Raw genomic sequence first — 14,463 nt, 5'->3', positions numbered from 1 at the left:
ACTTCCGTCCAGATTCCTTTTGCCGGAAGACGGCTTGATGGTAAGTAAATTTAAATTACTAATTTTTTTGTTTTCAAATAATTAACTCTTATTTCTCGATACTAATTAATTTTTTCATTTTGATTTTGTAGGTCGAAGATAACGGAGGAGAACTTCCTCCAATGACGAAGGTTTTCGCCGAGACGCATAAGAAGCGTAATGGCGAATTCACGGATCCTCGGGCGGAGGAGATCTACAACGCCGCCTGTGCAGCGATCGAGGAGCGACAGACGCAGCTGACTCAGCATGCGCGTCAAACGTCTCCCGGAGGTAGCTCGGTCCAATCGACCCCGGCGCTGACGGTGACGGAGATGGACCAGATCTTCGAAGAGGTAAATTTAATTACTATATTTAATTAATGTAACTTTAGTTTTAAATTAAATTTCTAACCATAATGTTTTTAAAATATTTGTAGGTTGCCCCAAAGAAAAAGGGGCGAGTATTAGGGATGGGGTCCATCCGTGATACCCCGAGAGCTACGGCGACTGGTCACGTCTGGGTCCCGGATCCGGTTATCCGCCAGGAGATCAATCATATGCGGACCCGGTACGAGACGAGGATCGACCAGCTCTACGGTCTCTTCGAGATCATGGGAGCCGACAACCCGGGACTCATGGCGCTGTTGGACAAGCTGCGGGCTGATGGGGTTGTCGGATCGTCTGCCGCCGGGTCATCCACTAGGACGCAACCGCCAGTGCAGACGGACGAGGAGATGTTCCGATCTCTCGGGGTTGAGCCTCTTAAAGCCGGAGATCAGGCTCCGCCGGAGACCCGACAAGGAACACGTCCAAGACGATGGGGAGGAGGCCGGTGACGGGATCGACGGGATCGACGATTTAGATTTAGATTTAGATCTGTAGGGTTTTTATGTAAATTACAATTAATTTTAATTTCAAATTTCAATAAATTTTAAATTGTGAATTATTTTTTTTTTAATTTAAATTTTAATTCGAATTAATTTTTTTTTTAATTTTCAATTATATTAAACGTCGTATAATCGTCGTAATAGCTTCATTAAAACCGTCGTACATTCGTCGTAATATTACGACGAATTTACGACTAAAATGTACGACGACAAATACGACGATTATACGTCCGTGCTTTACGACGATTTTACGACGAAATGATTAAATACTTTACGATTGATTTACGACGATTTATGCGTCGTACATTTTACGACGATCTTACGTCGACCATTAACGACCACTTAACGACGGTCCAGGCGAAGACCAAGTCGACGCAATTCGATGTAAAATTGTCGTAAATTCTACGACGCATTTACGACGATTTTGTTTCCCTCGATGTTACGACGAAACGAAACCGTCGTATATTATACGACGATTTTACGACGATTTGTCTATTACGATGATGACTTTAAGACGATTTTGAAATCGTCGGTAGTCCGTCGTAATAGCCCTATTACGACGAAATAACGATCATTTCGGCCGTTGTAAAATGATGTTTTTCTTGTAGTGATTTATTTATGTTTATTAATGTATTAGCTTTAAATTTAACTAATTATTAATTTTATTAATATTTAAATGAACAGATGTCACTCTTTCTACTGAACATGTATCACTCAGCTGGAAAAGTTGAACAATTTTTATATATAAGATTGTCCCATTAAATGAAATTGATGAAGGTACCTTATTGTTATTGAATGTAGTTTATTGTAAAAAGTGATGGTTTGGTTATGAGAGTATACTGAGATACAAAACCTCTAAAGAAGAGGAACTCAATGCAACAATCCAATGAATTTTTGATTATTCTGGTCGCAGAAAATCATGATGGAAAACATCCGTTAAGCAATTGTATTCCTCTCAAGGTTATTAAGATTTCAATTTTGACACTTATCTCTCTTCTTCACATATGTTTGTTTGTCTTTTTTTTTTGTGTGATTTCCTTTCGAAAGTTGCACAACTTTTCTACCGCCTTCACGACTCATCAAACTCATTGATAAAAATGTACAGAGAATCAAATAAGTTTCGGAACAAAGAAAACATCAACTATGAAGATGGAGTGACATTATGGTTCTCCACCTGTATTCTAGTCTTCTAGAACACTTCCGCAACAATCACCAAAGCGCTTCATTTCAGTTTTCTATTGTTCAAATTCCAAACTTTTTAAAAAATCATTCAGTTTTCAAAACGTTATTTTATTTGAATAAGTTTTACATTCAATCAAATTAAAAAAAAAAAAACTTGCACAGCTTATTTTTTAAAACTTCACAACTCGGTTCCCGGTCGAATGCCACATAAATATATATATATATATATATTTATGAAGCGAAGCACGTGCACGGAATCTAATCATACGGCTGCTATAATCTACAAAGTGCTAATTACAATTCGACCCCAAATATTTCGCAAAACATTGAGAAAACCCCTAATTAATTTTTGATACCAGCATAGCCCGAAGCTGCTCTTGCGTGTAGATTTTCAATCGCATCTTCACAGTCGCTTGTTGAATCATAAGATCGTCAATCACTGAAATGATCGCGTGATTAACTTCTACCTCCAAATCCATAAACGCATTCATTAATCTCGCTTCACGATGATTTCTCTTGCTCGATTCCACTCTAATCATCGCGTCGTCGCAACCTATAACCTTCACATCAATTTTTGTCGTCCCAATCTCTGATGCGTTTCTCAACCCCTTGGAAATAGCGTTTCATCCCCGGACCTCCTCCTTGAGTTTATTTAGTTGGATCTGAATCGCATTTTTCTCCAATTCGGCGTTTTCAAAGCATCAGAGATAAACGATTTTAGCTCGTTTATGTAACAAATCGCGTCTTCAAGCAATGACGCTTTGTCCGTCCTCGATACGTTGGCACAACCGCTCTTAACGCATATAATAGCTGGTTTATCTTATCACCTCTCAACTGCTCTGCTTCGACAAGATTTATCGGCTCCCGTTCGCCAGTTTTCGTCCACGTTTCTTTTGCCGTTTGTTTACGCACACCATTGTAGATTCGATGTTAGAGTGATCAGAACCATAGATTTTTCCGGCGGCGGCAGCTAAGAGATCACCGTCCTCGTTTTGTATCTAACCGATATCAGCATTACGATTCAAATTTCCTGGACTCCGCTTAATATCGTTGCCGAAACTCAGTATTTCGCCGGAAAGAGCTCCCGCCGACGATTTGGAAGTCACCATCGTCAAATTCAATTCCGAGGAAAAGCTATTCTGGATCTGGGGATAAATCGGATTCGGATCCGGTTTTGGGTACTGAGTTGAGTTGAGAAAAGCTTCGATTACGAATTCGGAGCTCCGGAAAAATCTTGGATACTTTCGCAATTAAAAAGGAATCGGACCTTATTAAACAGATCCGAGTTTTCTCGGATCTCCGCTTTGGATCCAAGCTCCAACACTCCGTTATCCAAAGGAATACACACGATGGTTTGTAACCCTAAACCCGCACCCTGCTTGGCCCGGTCACAACCCGACTCGTTAATCTCATCAGACCCGGTAAACCAAACCGGGTTATACGTAGCAAACGCCTTATGGACAAGTTATCGTTGGTATTTAAATGATTCATCGTCTATTAATCTTTATTTTTTAAAAAGAAAAGTATTTTGCATGGGAAAAATAATAGTTTGCATGGTTTGTATTTATAAACGAAGAGAGTAAAGAGCAACCGACAAAATGTTAAATGCCTACGATAGTAACCGACAAAATGCCTACGAGAGACAAGTCAACTTCACTCCTAATGTACGCGCAAGATGCTTGATGTGATAACTATTTATACCTTTCATATTGAAGTACTGTATATATTTTCTCTTTTAAATTGGAACTAAAAAGTGAAAATTAAAGATTATTTCGGAAAAAGGTATTTTAAAAACACAAAACTTTGCAACGTTACCTATCGAGGAAAATGAAACTGAAGTATGATCGAAAAAAAGAAGACAAGAAGAAGGATTGAAAAAACATCTATTATGTAGATCGAAAGTTGTTTTATCCGGCAACCCAGAAAAAAAAAATTATTTCTCTAAAGATTTAGAGGAAGCCTGAACAAAGACAGTTCTCAACGTTTGAGATTCGACGCTCAACTAACAAACTTGGATCTAGCACAAAGACTGGACTACACTAACTAGCAAAGCTTAGGAGGACTACTAATTCAATCAACATCCTCCTCCCGATGTTGGCGCACATAGCCAAGCGACAACAAGCTTAGATAACGTTACCTCACCTAATTCGCCATATAAAATCTGTAAATTAACATTCGTTCTCACCAAATAAATTGCGACTTAAATATGATTCTAAAGCTAAAAGCATAAAGCTTTGTCAACATAAAATGTGTCGTCCATTGATGTTAATCTGTATTTCCTTCACGAATTAGGAATCCTTCGTATAAAATGCTACATCTTCGACTTCGATTGAACCGTGTTCAAGCACTATGTGTAGACCATTTAGTCACTTAAATATGATTCTAAACCTAAAAGCATAAAGCTTTGTCAACTAAACTTTACTTTCGAAGCTTAAGTTACAACGACTACAACAACAAAATATGAACCTACGACAAATACCTTATATGTATCACAGTTGAAAGTTTACAATCTTGAATCAGCAATCGCAACAGAACTAATCACACATCTATTGCCTATAATTGTAATTATATTTTGTGCTTATAAAATTTTGATTGTAGACCAGGACAATATATCTTGTACATAGTGGTCTGTGATAATTTCATACTGCATCAGTGCATCTGCGCATGTCTGCTCTCTGCTGTCTGCATCACAGTCCAGATATGCATTATTGAATATAAAACCTTTAATTATATTTTTAAACTCGGCCAATGGTCAAAAAGACAAATTGTAAAAAGACAAACAGTGTACCTGTAACGTGTTACGTGCCTATACGATGACAGTTCATATATCTATTTAATTTAAGTTATTACTATAGTACATTATAGATTGCTACTCCATATGTCGTCATCTCTATTAGCTTTCGAAAACTAATAACGCACGTGATGAAATTGTCCTCCACAAAAGGATGTGTCCGATTACAGAAATTATCGTCGCTTTCTTATTTGGGATCCTTAACTATGGTTCAAATCACACTCTTCGACTGTTACATCCACATGTCTTTGCAAATAATATAACTTTTTCCCCGACAACAATATAAATGACTTATGAAAAATATTTGGTTGACGGTAGACAAAAAAACTAAATTTATCATTTTTTTATCAACAATCTATATATTTAAATTAAGTTTCGGTTCTCAAAAGATGATCTTGTAGAACAATCTCTAGAGATTTATGTATAACTTACCTGGGAGAATAACAAACTTTTGTGTCTGAGCCTTTTTTTAAGAAAACCGACACAAACATTTTAAGAACGTCGAGGGATAAAGGGTAAGCTATACTTCTTAATACGTCTCTAAGAATTTTATAAGAATTTTAAGACCAAACCTTTTTGTGTAATTTTTATACCTGATTGATTGCAAAAAAGGCATTGTATTGCTGACCTCCCACCCTAGAGATGTTCAAAAAAGGAGAACCAAGAAAGATTATCGAGTCCATTTGAACAAAACCTTCACATTCTATATTAAAGCATCCTCTGTCAAAGTCGTCTGGCTGTGCAAAACATTTCGTGGTTACAGAAGAGAAACTATATAGATAGTCTGAAGAAGAAACAAAAACCCAACTTTATTGTAATAGATAATTAGCGGCAATATTGTTACTCACACTCCAGTATGTAGTAAGTCTTGGTACGATGATCGCCATGTAAATATAATACAGGATCCACCTAGAAATCAAGATTAACATACTATTAGTAACACTCCGTTTTAGGTGGATACATGTACCTTATGTATTTTAAATCAGGCTTCTCGAATTGATCTGACTCTACCAGTAAAATACCAATCGGTTAAATGGTAAATATTCTTGGGTGAACTTAAAACAAAAGAGAATTCATCGATCATCGATGTAATTATGACAAAGAGAATTTGTCATGACTTGATTTATATTATATATGTAACATTAATGAAATGCTGTGAATAATTATATAATTTAAATATCTATTTAAAAAGAAATACACAAATACGTACGTGTATATTGTGTTTCATATGATCTTTTGGCTAAGTCTTCCTCTTCTCTTCTCTTTTCTATCTTCAATATCAACATAGTCGGTCCTATGCTAAAACCTAACAAACAAATGCTTTAAACGTCAAATATATCAAGAACTTTAAAAGCATCATATTTTAGGAGTTGGAAATGGTGTAGTGGTTTGGTTTGGGTGAAATGTCTTCTGTGTGTCTGGACCGAACCATTAACTTGCAGTTTTTGATCTTTTTCACCAAAAAAATGTTTTCTAGGGGACGAATTTCTTTTGTTGGTTGCTTTAGACAAAAAAAAACAAAAACAGAACAATTCTAAGCAGGCTTGAATACCTATGATACATATATACCGTATCTAAACCTATAAACTCCGGTATCCGTTCAGACTCATTTCAAAATCAAAAATGAATTGAACCAGAAAAATTAATATCCACAATATCCTTTTTTCTAACCCTATTTAACAAAGAAATATTCGAGTTCTTGGGTTAGAAAATTACTATATTCGAGTTCCACCATCTACCAAAATACTGTAGTTTTTTTTACTTTTGCAATTGAGGACACCTTGGCTTAAATTGTAAGAAAACTAATTTTGTTATACAAAGAAAAACAAAAATCTCAAAATATCTGACCCGATATGGCTGATTTGACTAAAGACGTACCTACCTATTAGGCTTGATCGAATTTCTGACCAGCCAGCCAATTTGACATGTTTATTGAGATTCGAAAGACCAAAAAAAAAACTCATCTTCACTTTTCACCAACCGAAAAAACAAAACGCTTTTAAAAAAAATACAAAAAAAGAAAAAAAAAACCTCTGTCTATGCACAGCTCCATCCTTTGTGGCGTAGAGAGCAGATTGAGTGTATAAACCTTTTATGTCCACTTAAAGTTCTTTCTTTTGTATTTTATCTGATCACTTGTTTGTGTCTCTGATTCCATCCCGTGAATTCGCATCTGGATTTGTTTTTGTTTTAAAAAGATTTCTGAGATCCATTCAATATCGATTGCCATTTCTCTCACCAACCCTGGTAAGCAAACAATCTAATCACTTTCGATTGGTATTCGATCTGATTTCACTCATGTTTTCTGAATCTTCCAAATTGACGTTATTTGGAATGCATTAGAGTTCTGAGGATGTAAAGATTTCGACTTTATCAGAGAAAATTCAAATTTCTGAGGAAAAATTAGATCTTTTTAGTATCTGAATTTGTAGATTTTCCGTTTTTTTTTGTAAACCCTTATCTCATTGTCTTCTGAATCCCCATTTTCGGGAATGATTAGATTAAATTAGAGTTCTGGGATTACAAGTTTCCAACTTTTTCGGGGTTTACAAAAATCCAACTTTCTGATGAAATCTCTTATAATCCCAAGTGGGTTAATGTTCTGGTTACACCAAGCTCGTTCAAGTGGTTTAGGTCGAAAGTCAATCTTGACGGATTCTTCATTCACAAAAAGTTTTGATTTTTGGTTGGTCCTGAGATATTTGGTTGAGCTCGTTAGCTCAAAAGTTAATCCTGAAAGATTCTTCATTAACACAAGCTTTGATTTTGGTTGATTCGGAGAAATTTGATTGGTTTAAGTGGTTTAGCTCAATAGTTAATCTCGAAAGATTCTTCATTAACACAGATTCTGATTTTGGTTGATTCTGAGAGATTTGGTTGATTCAAGTGGTTTATGTCATAAGTCAATCTCAAGGATTCTTTCATTTAACAAAAAAAAAAAGTTTTGATTTTGATTGATTCTGAGAACTTTGTTTGATTTTTGTTTTGGTTTCTTGGAGATGGCGGATGCGGCAAAAGATTTAGCTTCAGGGACTGTTGGAGGAGCGGCTCAACTAATTGTAGGTCATCCATTTGACACAATCAAGGTCAAACTTCAGAGCCAACCAGCTCCAACACCAGGACAACCACCAAGGTACACAGGTGCAATCGATGCGGTTAAACAGACCGTTGCTTCTGAAGGACCTAAAGGTTTGTACAAAGGCATGGGAGCTCCTCTCGCCACCGTCGCTGCCTTCAATGCTGTTCTCTTCACCGTGAGAGGTCAAATGGAAAGTCTGCTTAGATCTGACCCTGGAGTTCCATTGACCATTAGTCAACAGTTTGTGTGCGGCGCAGGCGCTGGTTTCGCAGTCTCTTTCCTTGCTTGTCCCACCGAGTTGATCAAATGCAGGTCAGCTTCTTTTGTAATGAGCAAACAGAGCTAAAAGATGTATCTTTGTGTTCAATTCTTGTTTTTGGTATTAGGTTGCAAGCACAAGGTGGTGCACTAGCCAGCGCTTCTTCTACCACAGGCTCAGTGGTTGCGGCTGTGAAATACGGTGGACCAATGGACGTAGCCCGTCATGTCCTACGATCAGAAGGAGGTGCACGAGGTCTGTTCAAAGGCTTGTTTCCGACATTTGCTCGTGAAGTCCCTGGAAACGCAACAATGTTTGGAGTCTACGAAGGTTTCAAGCGGTTCTTGGCTGGTGGTTCAGACACTTCGAGTTTAGGACAAGGATCTTTGATCATGGCTGGTGGTGTCGCTGGTGCTTCCTTTTGGGGGATTGTGTACCCGACCGATGTGGTGAAGAGTGTTCTTCAAGTTGATGATTATAAGAACCCTAGATACTCGGGCTCGATGGATGCTTTTAGGAAGATTCTGAAAGCTGAAGGAGTTAAAGGTTTGTATAAAGGGTTTGGTCCTGCCATGGCTAGGAGTGTTCCTGCAAATGCTGCTTGTTTCTTGGCTTATGAGATGACAAGGTCAAGCTTGGGTTAAACCGGTTTGGTTTGGTTTGGTTTTTAACTGTTGTTCCGATTTGTGGATGTTCCATTGATCCTTGATCTTTCGGTTTTTAGTTGATTCTTTTAAAGTTTCAGCAAAAATTATGTAACTCTTTACACAATTATATTTCAAAGTGCCGATTTAACAGATCTAAGTGAGGAGTGAAGTGTGAACATATTAGCCAAACCGATTTAAACCGAACCAAAATGGCATCTATTAGAAATCAGTTATATTTTTATTAGACAAAAAAAAAACGAATCGAATGTAACCGAACTAGATCAACCCAAACCGAATTAACCGTATTGAACTAACTGAACCAAACCGAGATCATTTTGGCTAAAGTTGCAACTGAACTAACTAAACAAAACAAATATCCAAACAAAAAAAAAAGTGAAATGTCCCACTCCTAATTTTTTCGTTATTCACTATGCCCTACCCCGAATTAAATAGGAGAATAATGAAAATAGTCTAAGAAAGTAATCTAATTTTTTATTTATCAATTAGTAAATCTAAAATTTAAACTCCAAATTCTAAACCGTAAATCCTAAAACAACACTCAAAGGTATACAAATCATATTTTTAATTTTTTCGTTTGACCATATTTTTTTATTTTTGTAATTATATATTTATTTAATCTTTTTTTCAGTTCACATGTTTTTTCTTTCTTTTGCATATCGACTCGGTGTGGTATTTGTTCCGTAAAACCCTCGACTAATACGAGCCAGTCTTAGTAAAACGTATTTTTAACATGGTCTGGGCCATTGAAGGCCATAAGCCCATTGAAAATATGTCACGTGGCGGATAACTAACTAGCGTATGACTAGTGCTTGGACAGTAGAGTGTCAACAGGAAAAAAAGGAGGGAACTCAACAACCACTTTTTCTTTTATCTTCTTACATTTTGTTATTATTTATATCTTTTTTTTTTACTATAAAAACCAAAAACTAATATCATAGTTCGAGGGGAAAAAAGTTAACAAGTCTAATGGAGACGATGGAGCAACAAAGACATTCTCTCTCTTCTTTGCCTATGCTCTCTAGGCTTGATCATTTGGATTTCGTTGTAAATTGTTTTTTTCTAACCTTTGAAATTTAAAATTAGTATACAATATGTTGATGAACTTGATTTTAATTATATTCTTACTAGTTACTAATTGTTCTTTTATGTTTCTTCGTGTTGTGCATGTAGATAAAGAATTTAGAAAGACAACAAAACCTTCCGAAATGGAAAGATGAAAGTGCAGCTACCACACGTGCGTTAATCGATAGAGGCACAGCGGTTAGAGAAGCTTATTTCAAAGGATCGTTGCTAGATCGAATCGCGGCTTTGGAGACTAGACTTTTTCAGGTATATATGGATGGTTTCACTGTAGCTAGATTTTAGACAAAAGTTCTTTTGTGAGGTTAGTTGTATATTGTTTTGACGGGTTTTTTGTATAATGTTTAAAAGATATGTTTGGAGTTGGAATCGAGCAGTGCATCTTCTACTTCAACTGGAGGGTCCGGTGAAACATCAAGCCAAAGGATTAAGAAAGATTTGACAAAGGCATTACCCATTTTCACTAGCAACATCAATCCTTTTCATATCCCCTTACAACATCCAAAAGACCCTCGGGTACATGTATTTTATTTGTTGTATTTTTTTAATATAGAGTTAAAAAAAATTCACTAATGTATTACAAAAATAACATATGGTGAATGATATTCATGATTAAAATATGTCATCTCATAACTGTATCAATCTGTCTAACATTTTTTTGGGTAGCAGTAGCATATCGTTTTTTGTAGCTTTCATAACAATTAAAAACTTAATGAATCTATTCATTGTGATTTAACATGTTATTTTAACGTGTAGGAAATGGAAGACAAGATTGAAGAAGAGAAAGAGGAAGAGATAAATATCGAGAAACCATTATTGGAGACGAAGAAGGAGAAAAAGGATGCTAATGAAACTTGCAAACCAAAGAAAAAGAAGACAAAATCTCCCAAGAAATGGTCTCGATTAAATTTATTGGGTTGCTAATTTCAGTTTGTTGTTGTTTGCACTATGCATGATTTCATCTTTCGTTTTAAACCTAAGTTTTTTTTCGTGACAACTCTGCGATATTTTATCTGCCAATTTAGGACTAATCAATTTTTGCTTAACATATTGTTGATGGATTCAGTAAACATGATTATCTAGTGTCTTTGCCTATAATGCAGGTATAATATGGCAGTAGGCCAGTAGATAGGAATAGGAGTTACAAATTTGTAGTAATTTACATAAACTGATTATATATATATATATATATATGCTCTAATGCTCATATGTAAGCCAAAATATGTACTATATCATTATTAAAAAATTTACATCATATTACCTTTAGGATGTACTATAAAGCAACTTCCCCCCCAAAAAATACAAACCTGTGGCTGTAGATATATGTATAACTGTATATTCCACTACGTTTATTTGTTTATATATATTTTTTTACATGTACATCCCATTATATAACTTGGTCAGTGGATTCTTTAAAATTAAAATATTATATTTGGAAATCTTTCAAGCAAAATTTTAGAATAAAAAAGTTCGCAATGATCAGAATCAATATTTTTTTATATATAACATGATCAGAATCAATATTATTCGACAAAATTGACTTTTTGATGATACATTTATTATATCTATAATATTGCTAAAGAATATATATATATATATAACAATCTATTCATATATATATATATGAAGTATTTTCTAACTTTAACTTTAGGAAAGGTTAATGTCATCAAATAATTTAATCATTACAGTTTGAGTCAGCTCCATTTCATTGTCTACCAGAATATATTCTCCTTCTAATTAAAATTTCTAAATACAGGAAAATGCATTTAGCGTAATAAAATTTAGAGATATCGATTATGATATATATGAGAGGAATCGATTTTGGTATTATGATTGGTCAATAAGCCATAACGTAGTTCTGCATTTTTTTTTTTTTTTAATGTAGAAATTGGCATATGATTTCAAGTGTGTTGGAGGTTGTAGAAAACGGAATAGATTGAAAAAACGGAATATGACCGTAAGTCAATTCGCAATTAATTAAGAGAAAACGATGTCGCAGTTTTCTAATCTACTTCATAATGTTGATTAATTAACTGTTTCCGATGGGGGACAAACTAAAATAACAAAATACATATACACTTTAAACAAAAATAACCAAATGGAATCGGAGATAGATAAAAGGTAATAAAACGACATGGAATCGATCAAAGACACTATAACAAAATCAAGTTTATGAGTAAATAATATTAAATCATCAAAATCAATATATTTTTAGTGGTTAAAAGTGTATGTGTACGTATGTATACAAAATATCGGTGTTCAAAAAATCGGCCAAGTCGGTGCCTAGGCGGCTGTTCGGGATTAGTCGACCCAATTTTCATAAAATCAGTGAAGTAAATCTGATTTAGTAATAAATTGGAATAAATCAGAAAAAAAATTGGAAAAATTAGACCAAATCTATCAAATCTATCAAATCATACTAATTATTTTTATTTTAATCAATTTTTATAGTTTTGGATGGTAAACCAACATTGATTTACAAAAAGTAAAAAAAAAAAGAGATTTAAAACGTTTGTTTAGGGTTAATAACTTAATATAATCATCTCTACTACTCCACCGTCGTTTATCTTATCTATATATATAAAGTAAAAAGTTTTCTCTTCTCATGATGTCACATCATTTTCTCAAACTCTAAAATTTTGACACATCATCAATTCATTTATTAATTTATAATTTATTATATTTTGTGTTATTATACTTTAATTCTCATAGTAACTATCATCCATTAATATAACAAGAATATGAATAGACACTCTTTATATATAATAATTTATATATTAATGTATTTAGTCATTATTATTTTAAATTATTTATTTTATTTATATGATTCAAAAATATGTATAGTAAAACATAAAATTTTAAGATACCCAGATTTGGATCCAGTTTTGTGAAATCTGAAAAACAAATTCTCGGATCCAAATTTTTTAATATCTAAAAATATCCAAATTCGTTTTAAAACCCATATAAAACACTAGAATATAACAAAAGACATAAATTTGAAGAAAATTAGAATAATAAATTATAAAATTAAAATACATATAGACGGGTTAGGAATATTTGCACGAGTTTCAAAAAGCTCAAGTGACAATTATATCATTTTCTATTTTAATTATTTTTGTTATTTGTAATAGAATATCATGTAATAATTTACAAAATAAAATTTATTTGTTGAAATGACTACTTAAATAATAATATAGAGAGTGAGAATGCATATTTGTGAAACAAATTGTGGTATTACAAAATGTTAACATGTTCAACCTAATCTTTGAAACATAAAATAGGTGAAGTTCCCCTTAAAAAATTATACAGAACTCAGGTTAGAGATGTGACATTGAGAGTGACTAGAAAAAACAGAAATCTGAGAAAAATAGAAATTTCAACCGGTCCAATATGTTGTATGTGGTTCAACATGTTGCATTGATGAGAGAGAGAACATGAGAGGGAAAAGGAGAGTAAGAGGGAAAATGATAGTGGGAGGGAAAGGGAGAGAGAGAGGGAGATGGAGAATGAGAGGGAGAGGGAGATGGAGAGGGAAATGGGTGTAAAAAATAAATTATGAATATATTTTGAAAATATGTTAGGGAATTGAGATATTTTTAAATAATTAATTGCCTCTTACATATATTTTTTTCCTGAATGCAACAATTAAGAATTGTATATGTTCCAAAATCATAAACCCGCATAAATATAAATATATCTATAAACTAAATTGATTTAAAGTTTTAATTAATATATTATTTGATTATTTTTAAAATGTTTTATATAAAATATAAAATACAATAAGTATATATAAAAAATTAAAATACAAAATCTAATGAAAAAAATTGATATTGTAGAGTTTTTTCTTAAATATGTCAATAAATACAATACAAAATTCTGCGCGAAACGCGGATCACCCCTAGTTTCTTCATAAATTTTTGCTGAAGAATCGTTAGTCGATCCATTTCAAATCAATGAATTATCTAATGGGCATCCAACTTACCAAACCCAAAGTGATAAGCCTAGCGGAGATATTGATTCCGACGATGGAAATGATATAGCCATTGATTTTGAATTTGAGTTTAAAAATAAGCAGGTGGTGGATATGGATGTGTTTGAATTAGATAGATTTCTCTTTGCAGAATTTGATGATTTTTAGTTTAGTTTTTATGTTAAAATTTATTCTATAATCTATTTATCAAATTTTCTTATTTTTTATTAAAACATAAATTTTGATAAAATAATTTTCAAATAAATGATTATTTTTTAAAAAAAAATATGATATATAAATAAAAATTTATAAAAATTAATAAAAATTAATAAAAATTCCGTTAACGCCTAGACTCAACCTAGTCTCAATCTAGTCTCCGATTAATCTGCTTAAGCGCTACTCTATACGCCTAGCTATCGATTAGCGATTTTTTTAACATTGCAAAATACAATGGACATTCAAATTAAATGTCCGGAGACGCCAAGAATACAGCTGGCAATGTCTTATGGTTATAACTTGTACCTACCGTA

The 14,463-nt window shown here is 33.7% G+C and overlaps 2 protein-coding genes and 1 pseudogene across 2 annotated transcripts; 2 read left to right on the top strand and 1 right to left on the bottom strand.

Annotated features, from left to right (window-relative positions):
• Positions 1-2,424: 2,424 nt before the first annotated feature.
• LOC112086442 lies at positions 2,425-4,974 on the bottom strand (annotated as a pseudogene).
• Positions 4,975-6,839: 1,865 nt separating this feature from the next.
• On the top strand, positions 6,840-9,014 carry LOC18016237 (mitochondrial carnitine/acylcarnitine carrier-like protein). Its single transcript, XM_006398313.2, has 3 exons — positions 6,840-7,124; positions 7,877-8,268; positions 8,343-9,014. Exons 2-3 carry the CDS (start codon positions 7,877-7,879, stop codon positions 8,857-8,859), a joined length of 909 nt encoding a protein of 302 aa, XP_006398376.1. The 5' UTR covers positions 6,840-7,124; the 3' UTR covers positions 8,860-9,014.
• An 835-nt stretch (positions 9,015-9,849) lies between these two features.
• On the top strand, positions 9,850-10,954 carry LOC18016236. Its single transcript, XM_006398312.2, has 4 exons — positions 9,850-9,927; positions 10,054-10,212; positions 10,315-10,479; positions 10,720-10,954. The coding sequence occupies exons 1-4, from the start codon at positions 9,850-9,852 to the stop codon at positions 10,885-10,887; spliced, it is 570 nt and encodes a 189-aa protein (XP_006398375.1). The 3' UTR covers positions 10,888-10,954.
• Positions 10,955-14,463: the final 3,509 nt, after the last annotated feature.

This window comes from Eutrema salsugineum, unplaced genomic scaffold (assembly GCF_000478725.1).
Source record: "Eutrema salsugineum unplaced genomic scaffold, Eutsalg1_0 scaffold_20, whole genome shotgun sequence".
NCBI lineage: Eukaryota > Viridiplantae > Streptophyta > Magnoliopsida > Brassicales > Brassicaceae > Eutrema > Eutrema salsugineum.
Note: the sequence above shows the minus strand (reverse complement) of the source record. Positions and strands in the feature narration are given on the sequence as shown.

What these genes read in the sequence shown, in the direction of transcription:
- LOC18016236 (XM_006398312.2), top strand. Translation starts at nt 9,850, where the DNA reads ATGGAGACGATGGAGCAACAAAGACATTCTCTCTCTTCTTTGCCTATG. An exon ending in TTGATCATTTGGATTTCGTT is followed by an intron (nt 9,928 to 10,053) that starts GTAAATTGTTTT and finishes TTGTGCATGTAG; the next exon opens with ATAAAGAATTTAGAAAGACA. An exon ending in AACATCCAAAAGACCCTCGG is followed by an intron (nt 10,480 to 10,719) that starts GTACATGTATTT and finishes TTTAACGTGTAG; the next exon opens with GAAATGGAAGACAAGATTGA.
- LOC18016237 (XM_006398313.2), top strand. Translation starts at nt 7,877, where the DNA reads ATGGCGGATGCGGCAAAAGATTTAGCTTCAGGGACTGTTGGAGGAGCG. An exon ending in ACCGAGTTGATCAAATGCAG is followed by an intron (nt 8,269 to 8,342) that starts GTCAGCTTCTTT and finishes TTTTGGTATTAG; the next exon opens with GTTGCAAGCACAAGGTGGTG.